The sequence below is a fragment of the Suillus subaureus genome, assembly GCF_016647635.1.
Source record: "Suillus subaureus strain MN1 chromosome Unknown BJ212scaffold_1, whole genome shotgun sequence".
Lineage (NCBI taxonomy): Eukaryota > Fungi > Basidiomycota > Agaricomycetes > Boletales > Suillaceae > Suillus > Suillus subaureus.
In genome coordinates, this window is record NW_024538557.1 from 819,026 (window position 1) to 845,361 (window position 26,336).

The 26,336-nt window shown below is 49.4% G+C and overlaps 11 protein-coding genes across 11 annotated transcripts; 9 read left to right on the forward strand and 2 right to left on the reverse strand.

The window, feature by feature from the left end:
- Positions 1-5,239: 5,239 nt before the first annotated feature.
- BJ212DRAFT_1309873 (uncharacterized protein) lies at positions 5,240-6,776 on the forward strand (the record flags this gene model as incomplete). The annotated part of the gene is made up of 2 exons (XM_041333957.1): positions 5,240-6,175; positions 6,229-6,776. Coding segments are annotated over 2 exons (909 nt in total), but the record flags the coding sequence as incomplete, so codon positions are not given.
- Positions 6,777-6,860: 84 nt separating this feature from the next.
- BJ212DRAFT_1309879 (DNA primase large subunit) lies at positions 6,861-8,819 on the forward strand. The gene is made up of 8 exons (XM_041333958.1): positions 6,861-7,042; positions 7,093-7,350; positions 7,400-7,520; positions 7,567-7,665; positions 7,713-7,850; positions 7,902-8,159; positions 8,213-8,361; positions 8,415-8,819. Exons 1-8 carry the CDS (start codon positions 6,948-6,950, stop codon positions 8,752-8,754), a joined length of 1,458 nt encoding a protein of 485 aa, XP_041199861.1. The 5' UTR covers positions 6,861-6,947; the 3' UTR covers positions 8,755-8,819.
- Positions 8,820-8,907: 88 nt separating this feature from the next.
- BJ212DRAFT_1257555 (uncharacterized protein) lies at positions 8,908-9,727 on the forward strand (the record flags this gene model as incomplete). Its single annotated transcript, XM_041329865.1, has 3 exons — positions 8,908-9,002; positions 9,059-9,284; positions 9,341-9,727. The coding sequence occupies 3 exons, from the start codon at positions 8,908-8,910 to the stop codon at positions 9,725-9,727; spliced, it is 708 nt and encodes a 235-aa protein (XP_041199862.1).
- A 218-nt stretch (positions 9,728-9,945) lies between these two features.
- On the forward strand, positions 9,946-11,248 carry BJ212DRAFT_1443204 (Nse1 non-SMC component of SMC5-6 complex-domain-containing protein; the record flags this gene model as incomplete). Its single annotated transcript, XM_041337790.1, has 7 exons — positions 9,946-10,060; positions 10,117-10,265; positions 10,316-10,393; positions 10,446-10,600; positions 10,651-10,753; positions 10,807-11,101; positions 11,151-11,248. 7 exons carry the CDS (start codon positions 9,946-9,948, stop codon positions 11,246-11,248), a joined length of 993 nt encoding a protein of 330 aa, XP_041199863.1.
- A 43-nt stretch (positions 11,249-11,291) lies between these two features.
- Positions 11,292-14,788, reverse strand: BJ212DRAFT_1443205 (uncharacterized protein; the record flags this gene model as incomplete). The annotated part of the gene is made up of 6 exons (XM_041337791.1): positions 11,292-11,779; positions 11,830-11,929; positions 12,012-12,296; positions 12,348-12,595; positions 12,649-14,094; positions 14,149-14,788. 6 exons carry the CDS (start codon positions 14,786-14,788, stop codon positions 11,292-11,294), a joined length of 3,207 nt encoding a protein of 1,068 aa, XP_041199864.1.
- A 35-nt stretch (positions 14,789-14,823) lies between these two features.
- BJ212DRAFT_1309887 (t-SNARE) lies at positions 14,824-16,612 on the forward strand. The gene is made up of 8 exons (XM_041333959.1): positions 14,824-15,110; positions 15,166-15,294; positions 15,350-15,583; positions 15,633-15,741; positions 15,791-15,876; positions 15,927-16,046; positions 16,106-16,191; positions 16,243-16,612. The coding sequence occupies exons 1-8, from the start codon at positions 15,081-15,083 to the stop codon at positions 16,400-16,402; spliced, it is 954 nt and encodes a 317-aa protein (XP_041199865.1). The 5' UTR covers positions 14,824-15,080; the 3' UTR covers positions 16,403-16,612.
- On the forward strand, positions 16,600-17,923 carry BJ212DRAFT_25424 (CDP-alcohol phosphatidyltransferase-domain-containing protein). Its single transcript, XM_041342753.1, has 5 exons — positions 16,600-16,850; positions 16,912-17,086; positions 17,152-17,265; positions 17,320-17,401; positions 17,461-17,923. The coding sequence occupies exons 1-5, from the start codon at positions 16,706-16,708 to the stop codon at positions 17,731-17,733; spliced, it is 789 nt and encodes a 262-aa protein (XP_041199866.1). The 5' UTR covers positions 16,600-16,705; the 3' UTR covers positions 17,734-17,923.
- Positions 17,924-19,197: 1,274 nt separating this feature from the next.
- Positions 19,198-21,189, forward strand: BJ212DRAFT_25451 (NADP-dependent oxidoreductase domain-containing protein). The gene is made up of 12 exons (XM_041342756.1): positions 19,198-19,509; positions 19,561-19,580; positions 19,630-19,727; positions 19,777-19,880; positions 19,934-19,971; positions 20,022-20,229; positions 20,282-20,348; positions 20,399-20,444; positions 20,498-20,553; positions 20,606-20,646; positions 20,696-20,829; positions 20,882-21,189. Exons 1-12 carry the CDS (start codon positions 19,444-19,446, stop codon positions 21,021-21,023), a joined length of 1,020 nt encoding a protein of 339 aa, XP_041199867.1. The 5' UTR covers positions 19,198-19,443; the 3' UTR covers positions 21,024-21,189.
- A 147-nt stretch (positions 21,190-21,336) lies between these two features.
- On the forward strand, positions 21,337-21,696 carry BJ212DRAFT_1309912 (uncharacterized protein). Its single transcript, XM_041333960.1, has 2 exons — positions 21,337-21,512; positions 21,569-21,696. Exons 1-2 carry the CDS (start codon positions 21,370-21,372, stop codon positions 21,609-21,611), a joined length of 186 nt encoding a protein of 61 aa, XP_041199868.1. The 5' UTR covers positions 21,337-21,369; the 3' UTR covers positions 21,612-21,696.
- On the forward strand, positions 21,617-21,925 carry BJ212DRAFT_1309914 (uncharacterized protein; the record flags this gene model as incomplete). The annotated part of the gene is made up of 2 exons (XM_041333961.1): positions 21,617-21,812; positions 21,863-21,925. A coding segment is annotated over exon 1 (189 nt), but the record flags the coding sequence as incomplete, so codon positions are not given.
- A 2,067-nt stretch (positions 21,926-23,992) lies between these two features.
- BJ212DRAFT_1257563 (uncharacterized protein) lies at positions 23,993-24,786 on the reverse strand (the record flags this gene model as incomplete). The annotated part of the gene is made up of 3 exons (XM_041329866.1): positions 23,993-24,271; positions 24,329-24,481; positions 24,547-24,786. Coding segments are annotated over 3 exons (672 nt in total), but the record flags the coding sequence as incomplete, so codon positions are not given.
- Positions 24,787-26,336: the final 1,550 nt, after the last annotated feature.

Sequence of the window (26,336 nt, forward strand, 5' to 3'; positions counted from 1 at the left end):
CCCTGCTGACCGTGACTATGAACAACGCCGTCATCGTGAATCTAAATCTCGTGCTCATCCCCAGTACTCTTCTGCTGCACCTTCAGCCAGTAGAACACGTTCTTCTTCTGCCCAATACCCATCTACAGGTTATCATTCAGCCACACCTTACCAGAACCCCGCACCCCTCCAATCATCTAACACCAAGGGTTATCCTCCATCGGCATCTTCACGCCGCGCCCAACCAGAACCCATTGACTCCAGATCTCATCGACGACCTGCCCCAACCCCCAAATCATCATATGAACAAGTCTCCGGTGCCGAAGACGTTGGAAGATCTTCCAGGCAAACTTATTCTTCGCGTCCTATCCAGCCACAGACTACCGCAAACTCAACCACACCATCCACTAATTGGCCTTCATCTGCTCAAGATATCTACTCTAAACGATCGAAAGATCGTGACCAGGAACGTGATAGACATCGAGAAATGGAGAAAGAACGCGACAGAGAAAGGGCTAGTGCTGAAATCGATAGGCATCGTGAAAGACACAGATCTGAACAGCATCGAGAGAAGGAAAAGGCCGACAGGCAGAGGGAACAAACCAGGCACAGACGCGAGAAAAGGATCGAGTCAGATTCTGAAGGCCTCGTGTATTCAGACAAAGCTTCCATCTCTGGCAGGGAAGCATACCAACCCTCCATTCGCGAGTCTATCACTAGTCACAGGCGACATCGTACAGAAGACGGAGTCTCATCGGTATGTCGAACTGATTTTATATATGAGGACATAATGTTAATACTGCGCCAAAGGCCCGCCGACCTCATCCTGACCCTTCCCACAACCAAACTTCTGCTGTGCACATGCAGCCTACAGGCCCCCAGCAAGAGGCTGTGACTCAGAGTAATACGCCAGGCGTAGGAAGCAATCCACCGCCCGCGCCTCGCGTGATGCCTGTCTACCTTCCTCATAAACCTTCCAAATCACATCACGAGCGACATATGTCCTCGGCTGCGCAAGGAGCTCAGTCGGGTAGTGACACTGAACGAGCTTCTCTGAAGGTAGGACACCTAAACAATCTTGCTTAACTCCCTTTGACCCTTTTTTCAGCACCGCATGGAGAGAAACCACTCGGGAGGCCCCGTACAGAGAGGTGACGGATATCAAAACAGTGCCGTAAGGGAGAGACAGGGTCCAGACGCTCCCTTGGGTCCGCGTGAGGACGCCAAGTCCAAATCAGAGGTGTGTTGGATAGCCTTGACGACTGAATGATGGAGCTGATTGTGATAATCACCCAGGCTAAGTATACCTCGACGCAGGGCACATATTATGACTCGCGGCAGCCCCTAAAGCATACGTCAATTGACACTGTGGACATACCCCTTGTTACGCCAGGCTTCAACTCGTCACCTTTACCACACGAATCACGAGGACATGTGGGTACCATACCTGTTCTTGTCGCAGGAGAGGGCCCTGCCGATCGCCAGGCTCACGATGTACTTTACAAGTCACAATCTTCTTTACATAAAGATGAACTGCATGGTGTAGGATATCCTCATGCATCCCTCGCTTCCGCGGCGAAGCCATCTCATGGCAGATCACAATCCTCTGAAGTCCCCCGTAGCCGGCCGGAGCAACCCACGCTGGACCGATCTCGTACAGATCCTGCAGCAATTGATCTTTCGCATAGCCGTCATCACCGACCGGAAGACTTCACACCGCCCCGATACCTTCAGATCAGTACGCCAGTGGAACAGCAACCCTCTCAACCGCGCTCATACAAGACATCATTCTCCAATCCTCCAGCTGTCTCTGGCCCAAGACCTCAGCGTTCATCTTCGTCGGCAGATCATCAGAATGAGTCGACCAGACCGACGCCCTCATCGGGTCTAGTAGCTTCCAGCCAATCGCCTGTAACCTCATCACCTGCTCATAAGACGAACTCGAGTCCACCTAAGATCGGGTCGGGCTATGGATCCCTCCCTTCTGCACACCCAACCCCTATGAGCTCACAGACTCACCTCGCATCTGGAACCCATGGCAATAATACGACAGGAACTCAACGATCACCATCCACACCTCCTACTCATTCAACATCGATGAACACCTCACAGACGATGATGATGGCATCACAACCTGCTCGTGCATCACGAACTTCACTCGATCGTCCAGAACCTCACATCATCGCTCCTCGCATGACGACCGCTCAGATTTCCGATGGGAGTACGGTCAAATCATCCTGGGTCGTGCAAAGAGCCCAACCGCTCAAGGATGGTTACGTGACCAGGGAGGAGAAGCATTCAGGTTATAACAGCTCACATCATCAGGTCGATCCGCCCACGGTAGCTCATCCACAGCTGCGTGAAGTCCTTTCTCAAGACAACCACTATACAACACCCCCTGCAAACCGTTCAGCTCCAACTCCAAACCCCTCGCTGCGGTCGTCGCCTTATGGCACGCCAAAGGAGGTGTATGCTTCCGGGACACCTCGGCGCTCTCCAGATAATTCACCTCGCTTTGCGAAGGTCAAAGAGGTATGCAGATTGAAGCTACCTTTGCAGGTTCCACTCACATGCAGAGCAGGCAGCCACGCCGGAGCAGTCGAAATACCTTCTCTTCCCTGCACCTCCGCAGATTGCTGTAATAGGAGCCACGCCATTGTCTGAGAACCAAGAGTTGCCTCATAAGCCTCCGCACAACTCTGGTTTCCTAGCGCCGTCTTACTCGGCGCCTTCGCGAGTGTCGAGAACTACATCTGGGAGTCGGGACCATCCTACACAGCTGCAGGTGCAGCCACAGACAGTTCACAACCATGCTGTTGGTTCCACTGCGTCGTTCCAGCAGGCTTCGGGACCGCAACATGTGGTGCAGCAAGCCCCGTCTCCGTCATCGTATGGCAGTCTTCCAACGCCATCCTTACCTTCGAGGGTCTCGAGGACGACGTCAGGCAGCCGCGACCATCCGCAGACGCCAACGTTTCATACTCATATTGTTGACTCTGTCGCATCGCACCAGCAGACTCCTGCGCGTCCATTGCAGTCTTTGACTCCCCAGACTCCTGCGTCACCATATGGCAGTCTTCCTGTACCATCATACCCAGCACCTTCACAGATCTCGAGGACGACGTCCGGTACTCGTGAGCATTCTCCACAAACGCAGCCACAGACCGTGCATGCCCATCCTGTCGCTCCTCCTGTATCACAACAGCAGACTCCTGGGCGTCCATCCCAAACTGTGGAGTTACCTTCGCAGGTCTCGAAGACGACGTCCGACAGCCATGAACATCCTCCGCACGGGCAGGGCTCTATAGTGGCTCACCAGCAGACACCAGCGTTTACATCACAATCTGTGGCACCGCAGGCTCCGGCGTCGCCATATGGCAGTCTTCCTGCACCATCGTACCCACCGCCTTCACAGATCTCGAGGACGACGTCCGGTAGTCGTGATCATCCACCGGACGCGCAGCCGCAGACGGTCCATCCTGTTGGTTCTGCAGCGTCGCACCAGCAGAATTCTGGATTTTCATCCCAGTCTCCGATGTCGCAAGCTCCGTCTCCCTCGTCATATGGTCAACTTGCTACTGCTGGACAGTTTTCGCCTCCACCTTTACCGGTTCCGCCACCAAGAGTACCGGGGATTGACATCCCAGAGGACATTTTCCCTGTCAAGCTGACACCCAACAGTCCCGCTGGAATCAACTACACGCCCACGGGCTCTGCTGTTCCATTACAGCAGCCTGCTCCAGCTCCAGTTGCCACTCATACCTCGGCTATGGCAGCCTCTGCTTCTTCTGCTCAGCCTTCATTGCCCAACGGACATGCCGATTCCTACAAGAGCAAGCCTTGGACGGGCGGGGGAATGGGTGATGCACCTGCGACCACAAGTTCCGCATACCAAAAGGCTGCTGCTCCTGCACCTACTATCTCTCGCGAAGCTTCTCTAGCTACACCGGCATTACCATCTGCGGGTACGGGTCCTGCTAGTGGAGTTAATCAGGGCACATCAGATTCACAACACCCTTCGCCGAGCCAGGGAGCGCCTGCGAGCGTACATCCACCAACCAATCCGGCTCCTCGGTCGACACGGCCCAAAGTCACCATCGAGGAAGTTCCTGAGTCTCCGCAGTTCGGAAATAAGTGGACTGCGAATTCTTCGCAGACGTATCCGCAGACGCAGACGCATATTCCGGCTCAGCCTGAGGCTCCTGTAGCTTCCTCGAGTGTTCCTGCTGCCAAAGTGCAGTCTTCGGATGTGAGTGCTCATGAGAAGGCACCGAAGGTGAAGGATTTGTTTGTTCCTAGTGTGCAGCCTACTCCGAGCGTGCAGCCTACCTCCAGTGTGAAGCCCAGCCTCAGTGTGCAGCCTGCTCCAAGCGTGCAACCTAGCCCCACTGTGAAACCTAGCCCCAGTGTGCAACCTACTCCGAGCGTGCAGCCAAGCCCCATTGTGAAGCCTAGCCCCAGTGTGCAACCTACTCTCACCGCCGTAGCGTCAACTTCATCCCATGTTCCTCCTGCACCATCGATTCAACAGCACGCATATATTTCTGCGTCTTCTCGTGCTCCGTTTTCCGCTCCGCCAACGCAGACCACTTTTGCTCCATCGCACCAAGATCCTGTTCATCGGACGACATCATCTGGTGGACAGCCTCGAGGGTACCAACGGTCGACTGATGTGCAGCCAAGCGCGAAAGCACCGCCTACATATATAAGCGCACCAGCTATTACAGCGCAAGGTGCTCGACATGTTTCTCAGTTACCAAATGTTGCTCAGAGTGCTTCTATAGATGCTGCATCCAAAGGAAGATCATACGCTGCGACCCCTACTACGACCGTGACCGCCCCTCACCCTCAGAATTTGCCAACTGCGGAGACCCACACGAAATCTTATTCATCTCGACCTCTTACCAGCGCATCAGGTGCCGCAACGCAAACCGCTCGACCAGTTGCTCCGCCGTCGAATGCTGCTCAGAGCGTTCCTGTTGATGTTGCATCAAAAGGTAGCAGACAATATGCAGCAGTTGCTGCATCTGCTGTCGCGTCTCACTCTCATAATGCAGAGGCCCACGCGAAACCTTATTCCTCTCGTCCTGTTATAACTCCTGTAACCATTCCTCAAGGTCTCAACGTCCGTACGGCTGCCAGCACTCCATCTGCAAAAACCCAAGTGCAGGACCCTCCTAATACCAGTGATTCTACTCGTTATCGTGGTTTACTTTCTTCTGCTTCTCGTTATGCTTCAGCCGTGAACTCATTATACCCCGCATCTCATCGTCACGCTACCCCAGCGAGCGCCACTCAGCAACCCAAACCCTCGCATTCGACGCATCCTATACCCCATCATCGAACTGTATCATTACCCACTCCACAGCCTGTTTCCACATCTAATACCAACGCACGTCCTCCTTCTCCTCGTAAAATTTCTCAGCCTTTAGTCAACACCAGTGCTACGTCAACACAGCCTTTCCCCAGTTCATCGCAAGGAAACGTTTCGTCCCGCCCCTCCAAGACAGCCGAACCTTCGTGGGCTGCCCGTGTTGCAGTCTCAGGACATCCATCTACGCCTGCTCCGTCCCGAGCTCACCTGCCACCAGATATGAATCGTACATTCTCCCATGATTCCGAGATGCTGATGACGCCTTCCTCTATTGCACCTTCAATGCCCAAGACACCGCAAATACCGCAGACGAATTTCGCCTCTCCACACCAAGTAACTGCGCCCCCAATGAGGCAGAGGCAGATGTCAACGGAATCTAAGGAGTCGAAGAAGAGGCCGGGTGGTTTCCTTGGAGGGTTGTTCAGGACCATGTCGGGGTCTGGCTCTTCTAAACCTCTCGAGAGTCCCGTTGCTCGATCTCCAAAGCTATCTATGGAGCAGCACAAGTCTCCGGCGATTGTAGCACCGCCCATGCAGCACTCTAAGTCGTCTTCTCTGCCTAAGGAATCAAAGGGTAAGGCAGTGGCTTCTGCACCTCATGCTCAGACTACGACTCTTCCGCCCTCATCAGCGTCGGCTCAGCCAAAGGCACCAAAGGACAGAGCCAGGAAGCACCCTGATATTACCACATTATCTGCACATCCTCCTCGTGACCGCAAGCAGCCTTCGTCCAATGTGTTCTCTTCATTCAGTTTCCTGACTAGCAAGAGAAATCGCACCATGTCTGGAGCATCTCTCGACGTCTGTGATGGAAACACTGCAGTACGTATGATTTTCATGTTGTCGGATGTCGAGTCTTATCATGATTCACACAGACGAACACTGTGATCGGGTCACCGGCTCACTCTACTGTCAGTCAAGTGCAGCCTCTTCCGCCTATGATGCCGCCGCCTTCGCGCGATCCTATGGTGGCAACTAGCCAGTGGAGGGATAGAGAAGAGGCGGAGCAGAAGAGGAGGAAGAAAAGTCGACCTCGACCAGGAGTGACCTTTGACGTTGAGGAAGACCCGCCTGACCCTTACCCTGGGGCTACAGGCAAGCAGAAAGGCGCGCGGCTGGTTCGGCGCAAAACTGGTCGTTCTGCGACTCCCGGACCTCGCTGATGAATATATGGCTATTGACCTATGTTTGAAGTATCTTAGTATTGTCTTCGTATTATGTTGTGTAATCTATGGTTTAACAAGAATGGTATCGAACTGATAGCCGTGGAGTTTTTGAGGTAGGTATACTTCCAACCTGGGCCGCCATCAGTTCTCGATCAAACTGACACTCCCCCGTTGTCTACTGTCAAAGCCAGTATGATAGACACATGCTGAATATTTCATTAAATGATTGATAGTTACGGGGAAGTTCGACGAGCTTGCTGATCTATTACATGATCAATCATGGACTGCAGATTGGATTCTGACTAATAGTACCGTGAGTTTTCCATGACATTGTAGTGTGACGGATATTTACGCGTTTGTGACACCTCGTGTCTTGACGCGTTCCCTGCATTATATCTACTGGACTGCCCACTCATCGTTTTCGCGCAATGTACAACAATTCTGAAAGGAGGAAATTTGATCCAGCGAAATCTGACTCGTCCAAATCAGCAAACTCTTTTGAGTGGCCTTTCCGTCTTAACTTGTATGTATGTTATCGCCTACTTTCAGCAGGTGACCTCAATCCATTTTAAGTTACGACAAGTCCCCGTGGTATGAAGTCTCTTTAGAGGATTTTGAAAGATACGCCTTGGATCGCCTTCGCGTTCTTGCAGAAATCGAGTCGTCTTTTGCGCGTAACAGATCTTGGGAGGAGTTGAAGAGTGTGACCACGCGGCAGTGCAAGGATCACATCCCTCTCAACAGCAGTAGTGCCTCGACTGTAGATACGCAGACTGAAAGGAGGAATGACCACCTGGGTCACTTCGTACTCAGACTTGCTTTCTGTCGATCGTGCGTCACATCCTCATCATCGATCTCCCATCTAGTAACCGATTTGTAGGGAGGACTTGAGGAGGAGGTTCGTGAAAGCAGAGACAGCTCTCTTTCGAGTGAGATATGAGAGTGATGATACTAAAGAGCGAGAGCTCTTTCTACAATCCCGGGACTTTAAGTGGACTGAGGTAAATGCATGATATCACTCATTCCTCGTACTAACGATACTGCTAGGTCAACTCCGAGGAGAAGCTACAGTATGCTAGTGAACTGAAGGGGCTGGGAATACAGCAGCCAGAGGAAGGAGTTCCGACGACGGAGAGGCTTTACAAGGTGCGTCGATCAGTCTACCTTTCCTGCTCTTTACTCATTATCTACAGGTGAGGTGGACTCAAGTGCCGGATCTCGTCAATAAGCGGCGTGTCCTGCTAAAAGACGGCTGTGCATACGTTCCTAGTAAGGAACAACTCAGCATTGTTCTGCGAGCATTTGAGGCGAACCTTGAAAATGCGCTCGATGTCAGTTAGCGTTTTACCGATCCCCCCAGAACTTTCCTGATTTTTTGACAGTCAACCGCTCGATCAATAATGCGCATGGATGGTGACACACGCCTAACCGAAATACTCAATCATATGTCTCGAGGATTTGTTGCGGGGGTGGCGTCAGAATACTCTGGTCCAGCTACGGGCGACGAGATCAGAGCAGATATGGTAGACGACCTCGCAAAACGACACTTCCCCTTGTGCATGCGGAACCTACACGAATGCCTCGTACGGGACCGTCACTTGAAACATTTTGGTCGACTGCAATACGGCCTGTTTCTCAAAGTCGGACATTTATTACTAACTAAGTGGAAGCTTCGTTGACTGTAACTTATCAGGTTCTTGGTTTGTCGATAGACGAAGCGATTGCATTTTGGAGGAAGTCTTTCAGTAATCTTACGGACGACAAGTTCAACAAAGAGTACAAGTACAATATCAGGCATTCGTTTGGACTGGAAGGGAAACGTGCCAACTATCCAGCAAAGAGGTATGAACGTGTAACATTCCAGCTCCAGTGTTCTGATGGTTAATTCCATACAGTTGTCAGCAGATTCTCTTAACAGACAAACCCGGACCTTCTGATTGTCATGGATGTCCATATCGCCACTTTGCGCCAGACAACTTGCAAACGAGTTTATTAGCAACTTACTCATCACAAGGACTGACATCGACGGATCTGGCGGAGGTCATGCGTACTGTGAAAGAAGGACACTATCATGTCGCCTGTACCCGAGTTTTTGAGATCACTCATGCAGCAGCAGGAGTCAAGAAAGGTGATGGGATCGGAGAAGGGGAAAGTGTCACACATCCAAACCAGTACGCCGCAAAGAGCATAGAAATTGAGAAAGCGCAACGAGGGGATGCAATGGCCGTAGAGTAGATTAGCGTCTGTAGACTTGGATAGATTGTCATATCATTATCTATATGCGGTGTTTGAAGTCCTTGAGCTATAATGGAAGGACCCCGAAGCTGGCTTCATCGTCCGTGACTCTTGCTGGTCGTCTGCTCATCTACTACCTTACATAAAGCCAGCATGGTCCGAAGTAAACCCAGTCCAGTGAATGGCAACAAGCACGACAGTTCTCTCCAACAATACAATGATACTGATGGCCATTTCTCCCTAGTCAGGTGCGGATCCTCGTGTTCTCCCTAATTTCTTGACTTGTTAACAAGTTTGCTTTCAGAAACTTCCGTCTAGCTGATCTTGTTACCATTATGAACGGTGTCTGCGGCTCTTTCTCAATATTTTCATCTGCGCAGTATTTATTGACGAACGATGATGATTACTTGTTGTGGGCACTTGCTCTCCCACTGGCCGGATTGATGTTTGACTTCATGGACGGTAAAGTTGCGAGGTGGAGAAAATCATCCAGTATGCTGGGCCAAGAACTCGACAGTCTTGCAGATCTGGTATGCAATTTCTCTCAATAAGCGCCCCTCATTCGCCTAATTTGATTGCACGGTAGGTATCATTTGGTGTTGCACCAGCTGTGGTTGCTTTTGCTGTGGGCCTTCGGACATACCTTGACACCGTATGTTTGACTGGTTTCATATGTTGTGGTCTTGCTCGTCTCGCCCGCTTTAACGCGACTGTTGCGATCATACCTAAGGATGCAGCAGGCAAGTCCAGGTACTTTGAGGGCCTTCCAATCCCTTCGTCTCTCGGACTCGTCGCGATTTTGTCATACTGGGTTCGACGAGGTTGGGTTGAGGGCAAACAGGGGATACCAGGAGGTCTCATTACGTTGTGGGGAACACCAGGTGGCCGTGGGGATATCCATCCTGTCAGTGTTATTTTCGGTTTATGGGCAGCCGCGATGGTCAGCAAAACCCTTCGAGTCCCAAAGTTGTAATGTAGGGTGGTGATTTTTTACTACTCTTGTTTGAGCACATTACGATAGGGCACGGACGCTACGCCTATATGCATATGACTACTTACTTGACTCTGATAGTACACGACTTGCAAACAAATTTTATCATGCCGTATATATGGTGGACTGAGTTTTCGGAAGCCACCGACGCGACGCGATTTAATTGACGCGTGCTTTACGTGTCTTGTATCTTGGCCACAATGGTATCTGCAAACGACGTTCAGCGTCTCTTTCTCCAAGGTATATTTTCACGTAGCATTCTTTCCTTCAAGCACGCTCAGGTCCTCTGGGAAAAATGTATCGATGCTGTCAAAGGTACGTACACAGCTCTCACCTCCTTTCGCTTGATGTAGACATTTGGCCATCTGCAGTTGCAAACCCGACATTGGATATTCGTTTTTCAGACAAAAGAGAGGACTGGGATCTCTTCGTGATCAGTATCAATAATTCTCTCAATTGCCTGGACCTTGAGTTTCGGCATCTGACAGATGAACAGACTGGCAGGGAAATATACGCTATGGTCAGTCATTCTGCACACTAGCGGTCCTAACTGTCCTCACAATATGACAGGTGAACAGCAAGGATGATGAAATTGCACAGATGGCTACAGATTACACACCAGTTGAAATCGCCTACTTCAAGGCAGTCGTGAGTTATACCAAATTCCTTCTATCATGTTACCCATCATGTGCCTTTACAGGTGGAGCAAATCATGCTCGCCCCGCATGAGGCGTACTCTGTATCCTCATTGCTCGCCCTACGCGAAGTCAACTCTCTCAAGACAAACATGACGAAAGCGCAAGCTGAAATCGTGCTCGGTAGTTTTGTCGCCAAGGGGTGGTTGTTAAAGAGCAGGCGAGATACCCTCAGATCTCTGACATCCAAGGAGACTCACCGCTTTATAGGCGAGGTCGCTATTCCCTCTCAACACGCACGTTGCTGGAACTACTTCCATACCTCAAAAACTCATATTCCGAAGAGTGTCTTGAATGCGTCATATGCTATGAGGTGAGCCCTCAAACTACCTTATTTCTCATCAGCTTCTGACTCAAATACATCAGATCGTTACTCGTGGCGTCGCCTGCAGCACGCAGAATTGCAAGGCACGTTTGCACTACCACTGTTGTAGGAAGTATCGCAGTCGGAATGCCAAGTGTCCAGCTTGTTCGCAAGATTGGCCACAGGACCCCAAGAATATGACCCCTGTTGGCGAAGAAGCCATCAAGGATGGTCAAGACGAGGGACGCCGTGTACGGAGGAAAAGTACTGAGGATGGAAGTGATGAGGAAGACGAAGAGGAGATGGAAGTGGAGCCTTCGCAACCATTACAGACGCAGACTCAGTCACAGCGAAAAGGTAAGGGCAGAAGCAAGGGACAAGGGCAAACAGAAAAAGGCACTTGTAGATATGGATGTGGACGACGACGAAGACGAAGAAGACGAAGACGAAGCCCCACAGCAGACACAAGGAAACGGGCGCCGTCGCACGACGCGCACTCGCTGATTTCACGAGTATTATTTATTGTACTCTATACTAGCCTAGCCTACTATTGCTCTATTGATGATTGGCTTGGGCGTGATGCACAGCTGGCCGTCACCCGCCCGTCTTCTTGTGTTGGTACGGTCTTGTTGATGAAACCGAACCTACCCTTCCCCCACACTTGGTGTCGCTTCTTGTCTTTTCGGCCCTCGCCGAACTCCTCGTTCCATTTCCGAAGGTCTGCTAAGCTACCGAGAGACTCGGATGAGGAAGGCGTGATTTCCTTGAGTGCTTTGGTGAAATGGCGAGCATGGATGACGCGAACATGGGGCAGTGGTTCGACCACCGGTTCTTCGAGTGACGGTTCCTGGGTATCTGCCTGAGTCTCCGTCCGAGTCTCTGTTCCAGACGTCTGCGAGGCAGAAGCAGTGTCCAGCGAAGCCACCTCAGGAGGTGTGATGAGCTCGCTAGCTGGTGAGGTTTTGAGGACATTAGGCTTCCACGGAACCTGAACATTTTCCTTGACGGCATCCAGAGCAGCAGAGACACAAAGATCTAAGAGAAGGGTCAGATCGAGACACAAAATCCGTCACAGCTGATCTCACGTTTGAGGTCTGATCCAGAAAAGCTCTCCGTCTTCGTTGCCAGCGCTTTAAGGTCAATTTCAGGCGCCAACGTCTCGTCTCGAAGCAAAATCTTGAGTATCTCTGCAATCGTGTCAGATGAAACAGATCAGATCAAAAGATCAAAACTTGCCTTCGCGTTCCCTCTCCCCTGGCAAATCGACCAACAAGCGCCTTGGTACCCTCCTCAACACCGCATCATCTAAATCAAACGGCCTGTTCGTTGCGCCAATCACAATCACCCTATCTTCTCTCGAGGATTTCAGCCCGTCCATCTCTTGCATAAACTCGGTGATGACCCCACGATGCGCAAATGCTCCGCCGCTCTCGCGCCCAGACACCCGTGCCCCAAAGAGTGCGTCCATCTCGTCTAGGAAGACAACACAGGGTGAGAGACGGCGTGCGAGCGAGAAAACGGCTTTGACGAGCTTTTCGCCTTCACCGACGTACTAAAGTATGGGCTTAGTGAGTCACGAGGGATAGAACGGGGAGAAACGTACCATGTCCATGACGTCCGAGGGCAATATGATTAGCATCCGACAACCAGCTTCTTTTGCAAGCGCACGGACAACCAGCGTTTTGCCTGTTCCTGGGGGCCCGAACAGAAGACATCCAGTCATACCGTGTTCCTTCAGAATACCTTGTTGGAACGCCGCTGGGTGGAGTAGAGGTAGGGAGACGATTGTGCGGACAGCGTCGACGGTATGTTCTGGAAGGTGAACTTGGCTGAAAGTTGTTGATAACGAAGCTGGATCATCACGATGAACAAATGGCATATATATGAATACGGAGGCCGCTCACCAGGGTCCACGATGCAAGATAACAGCCTCTGTTCATGCTGTTCCAGGTCCGGGTCCTGCCTGACACGCTCCACAACTTCATCCACTTTCTCTCCTTCTGTTTCCTCGCCCTCCGCATCCTCATGCTCTTCTTCCGCATCCTTCTGCTTCACTATCTTCACCACAGAGTCGCGCATGAACGACTTGCGCAGATTATGCGCTGAGCGCTGAGCCGCCCAGGCATGGTGCACAGTGGTCCACGGCACAGGCGTTGGCTCGAGCGCTAGCTTCTTCTGTTGAGGAAGTCCAGAAGACACGACGCTCCCCACCGCCCGGTCTGCGATCTGCCGCACGCTCGTCCACGGCTCGAACTGATTGCTCCAGTCATCCCACATGTCCTCCTTACTTCCTTCCTGGCCTTCACCTTCACCTTTAACCTCCGCTGCCTCCGCGCGTTCAAGGACACCTCCGACCGCGCCAACACCCATGCGCATCGCGAGTTCATTGATTTCTCGTCGACGGCTCGTGCGGCATAGGCGTTCCTCCGCCTGCAGACGCATCCCAGGCACGAGCACCGCCGCGCGGAAGAAAGGTGTCGTTACCTCGCTCTCCGGTGCGCTACTCCCGTTCGCCATGCCGCGCTGTGCAATCATAGACTCAAGCATCGGCGGCATGGACGATCCTCCAATGACGACAACACCCCGAGGCCCATGTTCCCCCTCGGGCTCTTCAGGCCGAGTGGAGAGCGCAGGGAGGTCCTGGAGCAGAGCGGTGTCCCCGTCTTTCTCCCAACGGCGTAGTCGGTCCTTGAGGCGTTTCTCGCGGGCACGCTCGGCGGCATCGTCTTCGCCCCAGTCAGCAACACCTGAGCGGGGAGGCGTAGAGGCTGTAGCGTGCAGCGACCTCCGGCGTCCTGCTACGTTCACGAGGCCATGTTGGCTTGGACCAGCAGAGGACACGGACATGGATGTAGATGCATGTGTGGGCGCGATGGGTGGGGTAATGCCAAAGATTATGGTCATTGGGTTGTATACTGGGGACGACGGGCGGGCGAGAGGACCGATGCGGCGCTGGCGGACAGCAGAAAGTAGGTGGGGGTACCAAGTCGCAGAGGCGGACGCGAGGATAGGAAAGTCGCGAACGTAGACGATACGTGGGCGACGGGTGGTGTTTGTACCAGTCGTGCTAGTATCGTTTGGAGAAGGCAGATTAACGAGGTCATCGAAGAACGTTTTAATACGGTTTGGGGCGGGATTGCTGCGAGAGGCGGCAAGTACGGAGGTGCGTCCACGTGTTGAAGTGGGCGCAAGAAGGTGAAGGGTCATTTGAGAAGGAATAGCAATCGGAGACATCATGTCCATGTCGTCGTCTTCATCAAATGAAACGCGAAGGGGGGAGGATTGGGAATTCGAAGCAGGTGGGGGCTGGAAATGGAGGGGATTGCGGGGGAGTTGGAGGGCGTTTGCAGCTGATGAAGTGCAGCGTTAGAAACACGGGTATTCGTTATAGGATAGATGCGCACCTTTGCCAAAATGACCACATTCACCGGCAGCAAGCTGGACTGCATCGATGACGAGGACTTCAGCGCCTGTCCTGTGAGCAAGCTCTTTTACAGTAGCATCGATTATATATTCACCACCCTCTATTGGACAATAAAGGGCAAGGGTGGGCTCTAAAGGAGGACCTGATGAAGATGAATAGGCCGCTCTATGCTGAGTCTGCGGATGAAGGGTAATATGTAGATTAGTCAGTGCTTCATCAAAGAGCTCTGGAGCAGGTAGATTATTATTGTTCAAGAAATCAGTCTCTGCTGGACCATCGCCTGGAAGCCAAAGGACATTCAAGTCCTGAGGCAGTTGTATGCTGTCCTCAGGTGGAGTAGACGGCGAACTCGAAGTAGCGGGAGATATCCGCGTCTTTTTTGTTGGCTTTTCAGGTTCCTCTGGAGGTGCAGGGCCAGCAGCAGATGGCTCTGGTGTATCCGAACTCGTGCTGGCTGGTAGAGTAGATGAAGCAAGACGCTTGTACACACGCTGTGCTGGCGGTGTTCCGTCTTTTCGTGAAATACGCTCCAGCCGGATAGCAGGATGGATGCTCTTGCGCGTCGACGTTGCTTTGAACAGTGAGCGCGACCTTTGAATGAAAGCACTAGGTGTTCGCATGCTGGTGCGATGTCAAGCTGTTCAGACAATAAACAACTTCCCTTCTTGGGAGCTTGTGCTGTCACATAGATTTTATTCTATTATATTAGTCCTCGGAGCACTACTTCTTCTCATCATCGTGCACTGGCGGCCGTCGTCTGTTGAGTCCAACAACGACATTACAACGTGTACTGCCAAGTAACTCTCGCCGAGTTCGTTTCTCACGTAACAGGAACCTCACTGCGGCCGTGCACCTTTCCACATCAACCACTCTCAGACCGGCGTATCTGTGACTTTGACTTTATCACAAAATATGGGTCGCGACAGACTAGCTGCTCTCAGAGTATTCACTTTTCTAGTCTTCATGTTTAAAAAAATTCTAACGGAGACATTTTCAGGCGCAACGGCAGAATGTTACACCAGATCCAGGACAGGGGGACTATGAGATGCAAGCACGCCCTTCACCTTCTACAAACGGCACTGGCAATGGTACAGGAACAGACCCTTTGTCCGCTTTTTATGCAGAGGTGTGTCTATTTATTCTCGTATTTCTCTCCGGTACGAACCCGTATTTCGACTTAGGCCACCGCCATCCAAGATTCCATCCAAGAATTTGATGACAATGTCACTCGCGTCGCTGAATTCCACTCACGCTCCCTAAACGCCCTTGATGATGCAGCAACACAAGCAAATGCAGCTCAGCTCGAACGCCTCACAGACGAGACCAGGCAACTCAGCAACAGTCTCGCTAACCGTATCCGTGCCCTCGAGAAACCCACTGGTGCAGGCCCGGATGCTCAAATTCGCAAGAACAGAGTATGTCATCTTCCATTTTGTACAACACAGCTGTTGACGTGGTTGTCAGATTGATGTGGTTCGGACAAAATTTATGGCCACCTTGCAGCGGTACCAGGATGTTGAACGCCAGTATCGCCAGCAGTACCGCCAGCGTGTGGAGCGACAGTTCAAAATAGGTACATTCATTTCCCATTCTTTCACTCACATTTTAATTTAAATATTCAGTGAAACCCGATGCTACACCTGAAGAAGTTGCTGCTGTGGTGAATGATGATGATCAAGGCGGAGGAAGCCAAATCTTTGCGCAAGCAGTGAGCCTTTATTCGCTTGGAAGAGGAGTGTGTTCATCTCTGCTGCGCAGCTCACTTCCTCAAACCGATATGGGGACTCACGGGCTGCATACCGAGAAGTCCAGGAACGACACCAAGACATTCGCCGGATTGAACAGACCCTCGGAGAGTTGGCCCAGTTATTTAATGACGTAGGTGCAACATTTGCATGTATGATGCATTTGCTAAGGACGCTCTTTTCTTATTTCAGATGGCCACCCTTCTAGGCGAGCAAGAAGAGAAAATTGACGCTATCGAGACGGCGGCTGCGGGTGTCGCACATGACACCGAAGGAGGGTGAGCAGCTGTTATGATTACCTATGCGTACAGCCACTAACTTTCTTGCAGACAAAAGCACACCGAGGTCGCAGTAAAACACGCCCGCTCTGCCCGACGAAAACGCTGGATCTGCTTCTGGCTCACCATCATTATCATCCTTGCAGCTGTTGGCATCGGTGTGGGTGTGTACTTCAGCCAGCATCCCTCAAAGTCGAGTTCGTCGGGTTGAAGGAGCTGGATCATGGTGGTTAATGAAGTCGGACATGACTGAGTCGTATACCCCTTACTTTCTTTTGCAAAGGTCCACGCTACCTCCATGACTTGCTTTAGTGATATTAGTTAACTAAGTTGTTTAATATGGACTGGTACTTTTGGTTTTACCGATGGCAGCCGGTAGTGACAGGATAACGAGACTCGTAATGTTACGTCACATGCGTTTGACGTTAGTTCAGAACTGTGCAAATTTGGCGGAACCTGCGTTTCACTCCTTCATTGACTCCTTCAACACTCCCCACCGCAGTGTACGCCTGCAATGACAAAAAACGGTTCAGCAAATCCATCCCGCAAGATGCGCCGGCGTGGTTCAATCGACGTCGTTGATGCAAAGGTTGCAGTTGACCTCGCCACAGCTCAGACATATTCTGAAAATGTCTTCCTTTTCATACCTAATCTCATTGGTGCGATAGTTCTGCTGCATTGATTTTGCAATGCGCTGATTCAGATGCTCGGACCACATAGGGTACACACGCATCATCCTTGCTGGACTTTCGCTCCACTTCATGAGCTATCACCCCAAATACTGCACTCTTGCATATGTAATATCATGTTTATTGGACGCTGTGGATGGTCAGGCCGCACGAGCCCTAGGACAGACATCGAAATTCGGTGCAGTGTTGGACATGGTCACAGATCGGTGCGTCATCTCTTCCCGCTATTCCTCCAATTCTTTCTACTTTAACTCATATTGTGCACCTCCAGGTGTACGACGTCGTGCTTGCTCTGCTACCTATCGTCTGCATACCCGAATTTCGCAGTGGTATTCCAGCTCCTTATCTCACTTGATTTCGCCAGCCATTACATGCACATGTACAGGTGCGTTCTGAGCTCTCGTTCTGGCCTGACTAGTCCTCACCGAATATCATTCAGCTCACTCGTAACTGGTTCGCGGAGCCACAAGCTGGTGACGAGCGAAGTCAGTCGTATCCTATGGTACTACTACAATGATTCCGTGCGTTTTACTCCGTTCGTACGTTAACGCTGCCCAAATTGACCGCGTGCGTAAAACAGCGCACTCTGTTCTTCATGTGCGCAGGCAACGAGCTCTTCTTCGTTTCTCTCTACCTCATGAAATGGGTGGACACGCCTATCGGGCTCGGCGTGTACTCCCCATGGCTCGCGGGTCTCACGTGGCCCGAGCTTGTCGCGATCCCCAGCGCATTCGTCTGTGTAGGGAAGAACATTATTAATCTCGTGCAGCTCTGGAAAGCGTCGAAAATCCTCGTAGGAGTGGACCTCGCAGAGCGTGCGCATGCGCGTGAGCTACAGGCTAAGAAAGAGTGAATGGGTTCGTGGACGGACAAATATCATACTACATATGCTGCTTCGTGCATAATGCCAATGGGACGGTGTAATCGCATTCTTTGTTTTTGATATATGTAAATATTTACAGCGCAAACGCAAACTACGTCAAGAATGACGTGGATGTGGAGGCGCTTATCACACTAAGTATTTGGTTGGGAGGCTTTAGGTGGTCGGAGTGAATCTAATTTTCCGGTGAATGCCCTGGATAAAAAATGTTGAGTTGGGCTGGGTGGTCTGCAGTGTTCAATGACATCAACAGAGCCATCAAGCCCAAACCAAACAATATGTTATCTTGATATACTTGTTATCTTGGTCCTCGATCTGACATGTGTGGCGCCCTGGCCGACCTGAGCTGTTCTTAATGGGGTTCTTGTTTGCAGATCATGAGATGTATCATGCCTTTGATTTGCTGGCTGCAAGAGGCCTTGGGTGATAAGCAATCATGAAAACTGGCTGACGCAACTGGATACACCGGACTAACATGTGAGTCATGACAGAGTTGACAGAGCTGCCAGGAGGTCTCTAGCAGCGCCATCCACGGGTACCCGAGGTGATTCTTCCTGTATATGATAATCTCGTGATTGAATGCCCTAGGAATCGCAGTCTTGAACCACTTGGGACGGCACTGGCACTGACGCAATTTATTTAACTCGCCGATTTGAGACAGTTTAGATAGAACCCGTGTTCCGGGTATGCGGTAGGGAGGGCGAGACTGAAATGATAAGGAGATGGGTAGGTAGTCAAAGCGTTGAAGCCCGCGTACATTTTCCTCGACGAGAGATATGATCTGCAAGCCTAGCGATATCACCATAAGATTATGTGCGAGCGTAGAGTCAAACCTTGAGCTCGTCGTGTGGCCTACGTTGATGATGGTATCGAGAACGGAGACAATTTTGATTAGAATCAAGCCAAAAAGAAGCCTAGGCTCAGGCTAGTACACTAAGCTGACAAAAGGGTGTGCTCAGTTGATACGTAAGTCGTATGTCTGAGCGACTGCTATGGCTAGTGATCACGTCATCAAAATCGATGTTCTGACAAACGACCAACACTACGTACTCAAGGCTTCTGCAGATTTGCTGAGGCGGATACATAGGCTCTGCTGGGGCTTGCACCAGTTCTGTAGCTATCAAATTTGCCAGTACATCATGATAGCTCATCAATACCTCCTCGGCCTCAAGTTCCGCAACAGTCGGTAATCGCGACCGGAGCGATTCGAGTTGTTGTCAACTTGTTCCAGGCGCTCGAAATTGACGTTAACCAGTGATGCGAGGGGGCGATTGAGAAACGTTACCTCGGTACTCGGTGGTCCCGGCGAGCAGTGCGTTCTAATTTGAAGCGTAACGTTGATGATATCGATGACGGGGGCAATTTTGATGGCCAGAAAAATCGTTAATCAGCCTAGCATACTAAGCTGACGAAAGGTCGGACTCATTGCTGAAGCGCTGATGGCCCGCTCGCATGATAGACGCTTTGTGTCGCAAGATGACTAATAGTGATCATGTCATCAAAATCAACGTTCCGACAAACGCGTCCCCTCTCACAAAGTATGCAACCACTCGATAATCAAATCTGCCGCACACACTGCGTAAATATCTCAGCCGGCTCATGCGTACTTCCTAGACAGCTATAAAGACCACTCCAGCTTCCTGCGGTCTATCGTCAATCCAGAATCTCAGAACCTTTATCAGAATGTCTATTCGAGCCACTACGTCTCTCGGCGGTACTGCATCTAACGTTACTGTCGGTAAAGTAGCTGTATGTATGTTGGTCTTTATCCTGTTTTTTTCACTGACCTTCCCCTCTTAGCATGGATTGATGATGATGACGTGCGTTTTCTTTTGACGTCGTTGGATTAAGTTTACATCGATTGTGTAGATGGGCGCCCGAGCCAGTCCCAGATGAACAATGTTTTGAAGCTATCAAGGCTGGCGTGGACGCCCTTCCTCCTGGAACAAAGATGTTCCTTAACGGAGGTAGGCAAAAGTCTCCGACGTAAGACATATGTGCTAACTTCAGCTACAGGGGAATTCTACGCGCATGACTTAACGACCACGAACCTCGAGATGATCGCCCGGTTCTTCGAGAAGTACCCCGACTACGTAGACAAGACTTTCTTGTCCATCAAGGTACGATCTATTCCGCTTCCGTCTTATCATGATTAACTCCTTGTTTTTTTTAGGGAGGAGTAAAGCCTGGCACACTGGTGCCGGATGGCTCGTAAGTTTTGGTTGCACATCATTATAATGAGATGCTATCTTGCTCGTCAGGCCCGCCAACTTGAGACGAAGCGTTGAGCTCATCAATGAGAAGCTTCGCGGCACCAAGCGCCTTGATTTGTTCCAGAGTGCACGTGTAGACCCCAATATTCCTTTGGAAGAATCGATCAGGGCTCTTGTGGAACTCAAGAACGAGGGTAAACTAGACCATATTGGCATGTCTGAATGCAGCGCTGACACCCTGCGGCGCGGTAATGCTGTACGTGGATAATATGAGCGTCTCGGCAAGACATTTGCTTAGTATGTTTCAGGTACACTCCATTGCTGCTGTCGAGATTGAAGTCAGCCCATGGGAATACGGAGAGGAGGCCAGAAAAGGTACATCATCATACATAATGTTCCGTTGGAGTAACTCATCTTTCTGTCAGTCATTGCCACTGCCGAAGAGCTAGGCGTTGCTGTTATCGCATACTCGTACGTGCCATGCTAGTACAGGCATTTTCCGATCTGACATACATCATCTTTAGCCCGCTTGGTCATGGGTTTTTGACTGGTCAAATCAAGAGGCTTGAGGACATTCCAGGTAATAGCATCGCTCTGGGACGTTTATCTGCCGTGTTTACCACATTTGCCAGAGGGAGATTTCCGCCGCTCAATGCCTCGTTTCCAGGAAGATGTAAGTTCCCCGACATGCGCTTCATCATTACCTCATCATAGGTTTACAGAACTTCAAACACAACTTTGCCATTGTCGATGCGTTGACTGCGATTGCGAGGAGCAAGAATATAACTTCTGCTCAACTCAGCATCGCTTGGGTTGCATCGCTGGGCAAGCACGTCATCCCTTTGCCAGGTTCCTCGTAAGTTCCTGTCTAGACATGTGATTGGTATGGGTCTTGACATCGCTGTAAGGCATGCAAAGCGCACTCGAGAGAATTGTGCTGGAGGAGATGTCGAGTTGTCTACTGAAGATATCACAGAAATCAACAGTGTTATCGGCGCTGGCGCAGCCAGGGGTGGCAGGTATACCCATGAAGCATATCTCTGGGGTTAGATGGCTTCTTGATTCTATTTGGCTAGTTGGACCACTCAAATTGTACTTTTATTTGCCTTTGGACCGTCTGACTTCAAACAAATCATTCCGCTTCTTGTACGTAAGGTACCTCAGGTCCTTATGCCTTTACTGTTGGGAAGAGCAAACTGCGTGCATAAAATTTGTGACCTGCTGATGTGCATGAAGCTTTATCGTGAGCGCTATAACCAGCAATCATATGGTACCGGGCCTGGACTCCTTGGCTGAGCACTATTACATACTTAATTGGAGCATTCGAAGTCCATGGGCGACTATCCTGCTCTCCCTTAGGCTTGCACAACCACATCCTTAATCTCTCATCAATATCATGCCTCGCGCTGAAGCATTGTTTTCACGTGGAGTCGCTGTGGGCGTGATGACATATGGCTTTATTAGCATCAGAATACTACCCATGGATGGCTGGATCCGAGCACAGAGGGGAGGGCACTTCCAGTTTGTGACTATACGAGAGTGAGTGCTGCCCACCCTGGGCCTTCTCTGAGAGAGGCTGAGTCCAGTTCGTGTAGTGACGTGCATGGCCCGGCTTCAGGCTGCGGGCCAGCCGAATAGGCCAAGCCATATGCTGTTGAATCTGCACAAATATTATTTGTGTCCCCCCGAAACAAAAATGTGTGACCCCTGGGAAAAATGTGTGCCCCCCCGAAAAAAATTGTGTCGCCCCGAGAAAAATGTGTCGCCCCAAAATTATATTATGTCTCCCCCCAAAACAAAGCATGATTCCGACAATTTATGTATGTTTTTTTTATCATGGTAAGGCTCATTTCCACTTCGGACTTACAAGAAATAAATCAATTAAAAAGATTGTAGTAAGAGACAGTTACTATGTACGATTAACAGAATATAAACCACAATAGAGAAAAGTGCATTTAAAAGGAGGGATAAATCTGTAGTGTCAGTTTGTGATAGGAAGTTGGGTATGACTTGGATGATATAGGTGCAAAATAATTACAAATTAAATGATAGGACCTAGAAATCAAAGAGACGATTTCCTTCCCATGGGTTATCGAGACTGGGATCAATAACAAAAGACCCAGAGGCCTGTAAGGTTGGTGTTGCAAAAATTTCACCAGTCTGTGATGGGGGTGTTGAGACAGGCCCAGGTGACTCAAAAGGCTCAAAAGGGGCAAGGTCAGCCTCCACTGCTACCTCTGGCTTGGCTACAACCTCATGATTGTCTAGCTTGAAGGAACTGAAGAAGTTATTAGGGTATTCATCATCACTTGCAGTTAAGTCAACTATAGTGGCTGATTTGGATAAGTTTTCAGAGTCTGATGCTGGCAGGATCTCATCGTCAGTTCCTGTCAATACTGATGTTCATCATGAGTCTATTGACAATCAACAAACAAAACCAATGGACTGTACCTTGATGATATTTGCTTTTTTTGGGGGGCTTGGATAAGCTTGACTTGGATGAGGAGTTGTCATCTGAGTCATCAGATATGCTCTCAGACTCAGTGAGATCATGAGATGCTGATCTAGATGGGAGAGAGGGCATCTTATCCTTCTCTTTTGATTTCGCCCATCCTTGTAACACTGATGTTGGGATGCTCTGGCAAGTGGCTAAGAAATAAGCTATCAGTAGTCTGTGTGAAGCGAATGAACTAAGGACTGACCTAGAATGACCACATTTTCTCGAAATCCACCTCTCTTATTCATCCTTGCATTTCATGCCACCGATGATCCATCAGGGAATTGGATACCAGGAGGGATTATGATTCTTTGCTTCTCCTTGACACAAAGATAGTATTGGGGCAGATATTGAAAGATCTCATCTTGGTGCTCCTCGTAATCTGGATTAGGCAACTTTGGCGAGGCATTGAGATAAAGGAAGAGTTGTGGGAAAAATTTGTGAAGCTCGAGGTCAAAGAGCATGAAAGACCAGTTCTTGCTGATGACAATACCATCAACATGATCTGTGATCACTAGTCTCATGACTTCAAGAGTCTGGACTTCCACCAGAGTTGGCATTTGAGGATTGTGAAGAACAGGTGTCAGAAGGGGGATGTATGAATGTGAGGTCTTCTTAGGCTAACAAGGTTAGAATCAGTAATCTCAGCCAATAGTAGTCGCAATATCAACTACTTACCTGTTTTGTCCCACAAGGAATGAAAATGATTTTGCCAGCTATAAACTGGAAGTCAAGAGGATGAGCTGACTTTGACTAGTAAAAAAGTATTCCAAGTCCATGGCATAAGCAACAACTCCTTTTCAAACATGCTGGCACTTACTTTGGGGACCATCTGGGCCTTAGACCTGCTGTGTGATTGAGAAGCAGACTTTAAACCTTGGTTGGCCTCACTATTGGCCTTTCTATAGGCAGTTGAAGATCCAGCTGAACCTCCAAGCAATTCCTGCAGAATAGAGTTAACTGCTAGTGTTGAGCTTGATTTTCTAGAGGTTTCCATCTGCTTAGACTCCAAGGTAGAAGGATGCAAATTGGAACCAGATGAAGTTTTATGAGAGCTGCTGGCTTGTCACTTATGCTTGAGAGCCATATGAAAGAATTGAAAAAAACAAAGAGTAGTGAAGGAGTGACTGGTAGAGACAGGACAGAAGTATTTAAAAAAAGAAAGTTGATTGTAGATTGTAGTAGTATGAAAGTGGTCATAATTGAATTCAACCACATTACCCATCATGTGATCTGTGGCTGCTCATGTCATATAATTGCATAGTCACTTTAAACTTAACATTGTCAATTCAGACTGATCACTCTTATATTGATAGTCTAGATATTGTAATTGTAATTAGCCATCAGAATCATTATGATCACCAACACTAGCAGTAGTACTATCTGTGTCACTATCTGATTCAACATCAGTACCAGCAAGCTCCAAAAGCCTGATCATAATATCGAGTGCTCGACACCACTGGATTGCCCTAGGTCACCAAATAAAGTCAGGTAAGGGAATTTGTAGTTCTTTGGTCCCTTGTTATCCTGATTGAATTATTTCATGTGAAGGATACTCATCATCATCCCATTCATGTGGAAGGATACCAAATCCATCTGGGATATGCTCTGCCTCTTGTACTTGATCAAGGGCTTGACAAAAGGTGTCGTAAAGAGTAGCAGAGCAAAAAGGACTGGCATGTTTTGGGACACGGACAGGCTTATGGTGAAAATGGGCATTGTGATCTGCAGCGATAAGCTGGGGAAGCTCTTGTAGATCTTCTGTACCAATGTCCTCTGCATCATTAATATCTTCCCATTCCTCTTCTGATTCTTCATCGTCCGATTCTCCATCAGTAGATCCAGAAGCTGAGTATACCTCATCTGAGGGATGACCTGCTCCAGTTTGATGGGGTGCACGATGAATAGGCCTTCCTGCAGTTCCATAGTATTGTCTGATGATATCAGGATGGACTCCTTCACAATCGTCAGCATATAGTCCATGCTTGAGCTGGCCCATAAGCCTCATATCCTGATAGATACAAAATCAAAATCAATTTATTTAGCTAGCTGTGTCTGAGCTATTAGATGACATACATTTGGGCTCTGATCATGTCCTTCTCCAGAGATAGGGTGTACATTCCATTCAGCTTGAAATGTGTTGCAGTCAGACTCAATCTGTCTGAGGAACAGCTCATGTAATAGCCAAAGATGCTGGGCATTAGATACATTGAGTCCATGAAGCCTCTCAAGCTGGTAGAAAAATGCATGCCACATGCAAGCAAATTGAGTGCCGACCTCAACCCAGGATCGTTCAATCCTGCTGTTGTGAGTTGATCTAGCAAGCAGCAGATTTTAGAACAACTAATGTAAGTAATTAAAGTGTGGTTACTAATGATCCCCACATAAAGCTTGCACGGTTAGGCCCTCTAGTCATGATCATATAAACTGATACCTTCTTGTTTTCTCTGCCTCTATCACCTCATACTCTTGAAGGTGTACCATAGAGAGTGACTGCATTCAAAAACACCTCAAGCACTGTGGATGCACTATTGCTTGTGCTGGGATGAATGGTGACCATCTAAAAGTCAATATCTATCAGATATGGGTGGCTAGTCAAGAATAATAGCCTACTGTGTGACAATACCCATCAATGATACCATGGATTATGATACCCCAATGAATCAGCTTATGGTGACCATTCATGTGCCACAGAGCATTTGGCCGTGAAACCTTGTACTGTTGCTGTTGAATCATAGTGTGTTGTTGGAGGACAGTTCCTAAGGGATCAACACAGTGGATAGAGGCAGTAATATGCTGCTGCTGTATCTGCAAGCCCAGCTGTCGTAGATGGCCAGTAAGATAGTGAACTCCAGAATTTGGTTTCATCTGATGAAACTCCCAAACAGCATGATCCAGGTCAGCATCCAAGATTAAGCTATACTTGTAGCTAACATTGTTCTGCTTCAAGTAGGAGTGCAAAGTATTACGGTGGATACCCATGACTCGTGCAAGTTTGGTTTGTTGTAGATGGTGACCAGGAGAGGCAAATTCATGCAACAACTGAACATTTGGCACCTTACGTGGTCTCCCTGGTTTTCTGGTGTGTTCAGTAGTGATTGGCTGTGGAACTGAAATATTCGATGTTTCACTGGCAAAGGACTAGATATTAGAACTACTGCAGTAAATACGGTAGGCTTACCCTCCTTGTGCTGTTGTTTCAGCCTGCTGCAGCTGCTTCAGTAGCATTCCAAGTTTTGCTGTGATTTGAAGAACCCAGGACATAGGAATGCCCTCTACCAAAGAAGAATTCTCCAGTGTGATCACTAGAATAACTAGCGGGAGCGCATGCTCAGTAAGTTCAAGAACAAACTATCATTGAAGATATCTACCTAGTGGGAGCGCACGCTAGGTTACATCAGTATGAGATAGAACAGCAAGTAAGAGATATAACATACCTCAGTAAGTTCAAGAACAAACTGAGGTATGTGTTGAGATGACGTGAACTAAATATGAGAGACCAAGAGCTTAGGTAATTGTACCGGTGAATGGACAAGCAGAGGAGTTCGTGTGGTCAAGAAGCAGGAAGATGCATTGCATATGGTGTTGAAGCTGATAGTACCAGATAGTGCCAAGAAGGTAATACGAAGTCTAAAAGGCAAAAGATAGTGAAAGTCAACACAGTGCATGTAGTAGTGGTATGGCATTATTGGCAATGGCCTCAGCATGAAAATGTATGTGGTGCAGTTTGCTGCAAGTCTGGAGTGCTTGCAATGCATGATGATAGATATAGAACAGAGTGTCATGGGCTTGATGCAGATGATCAGGCCAGACACCTGAGCCATCAATAGGCTGTGGTAATGGAGGTAGATCCATTGTAGCTTGAG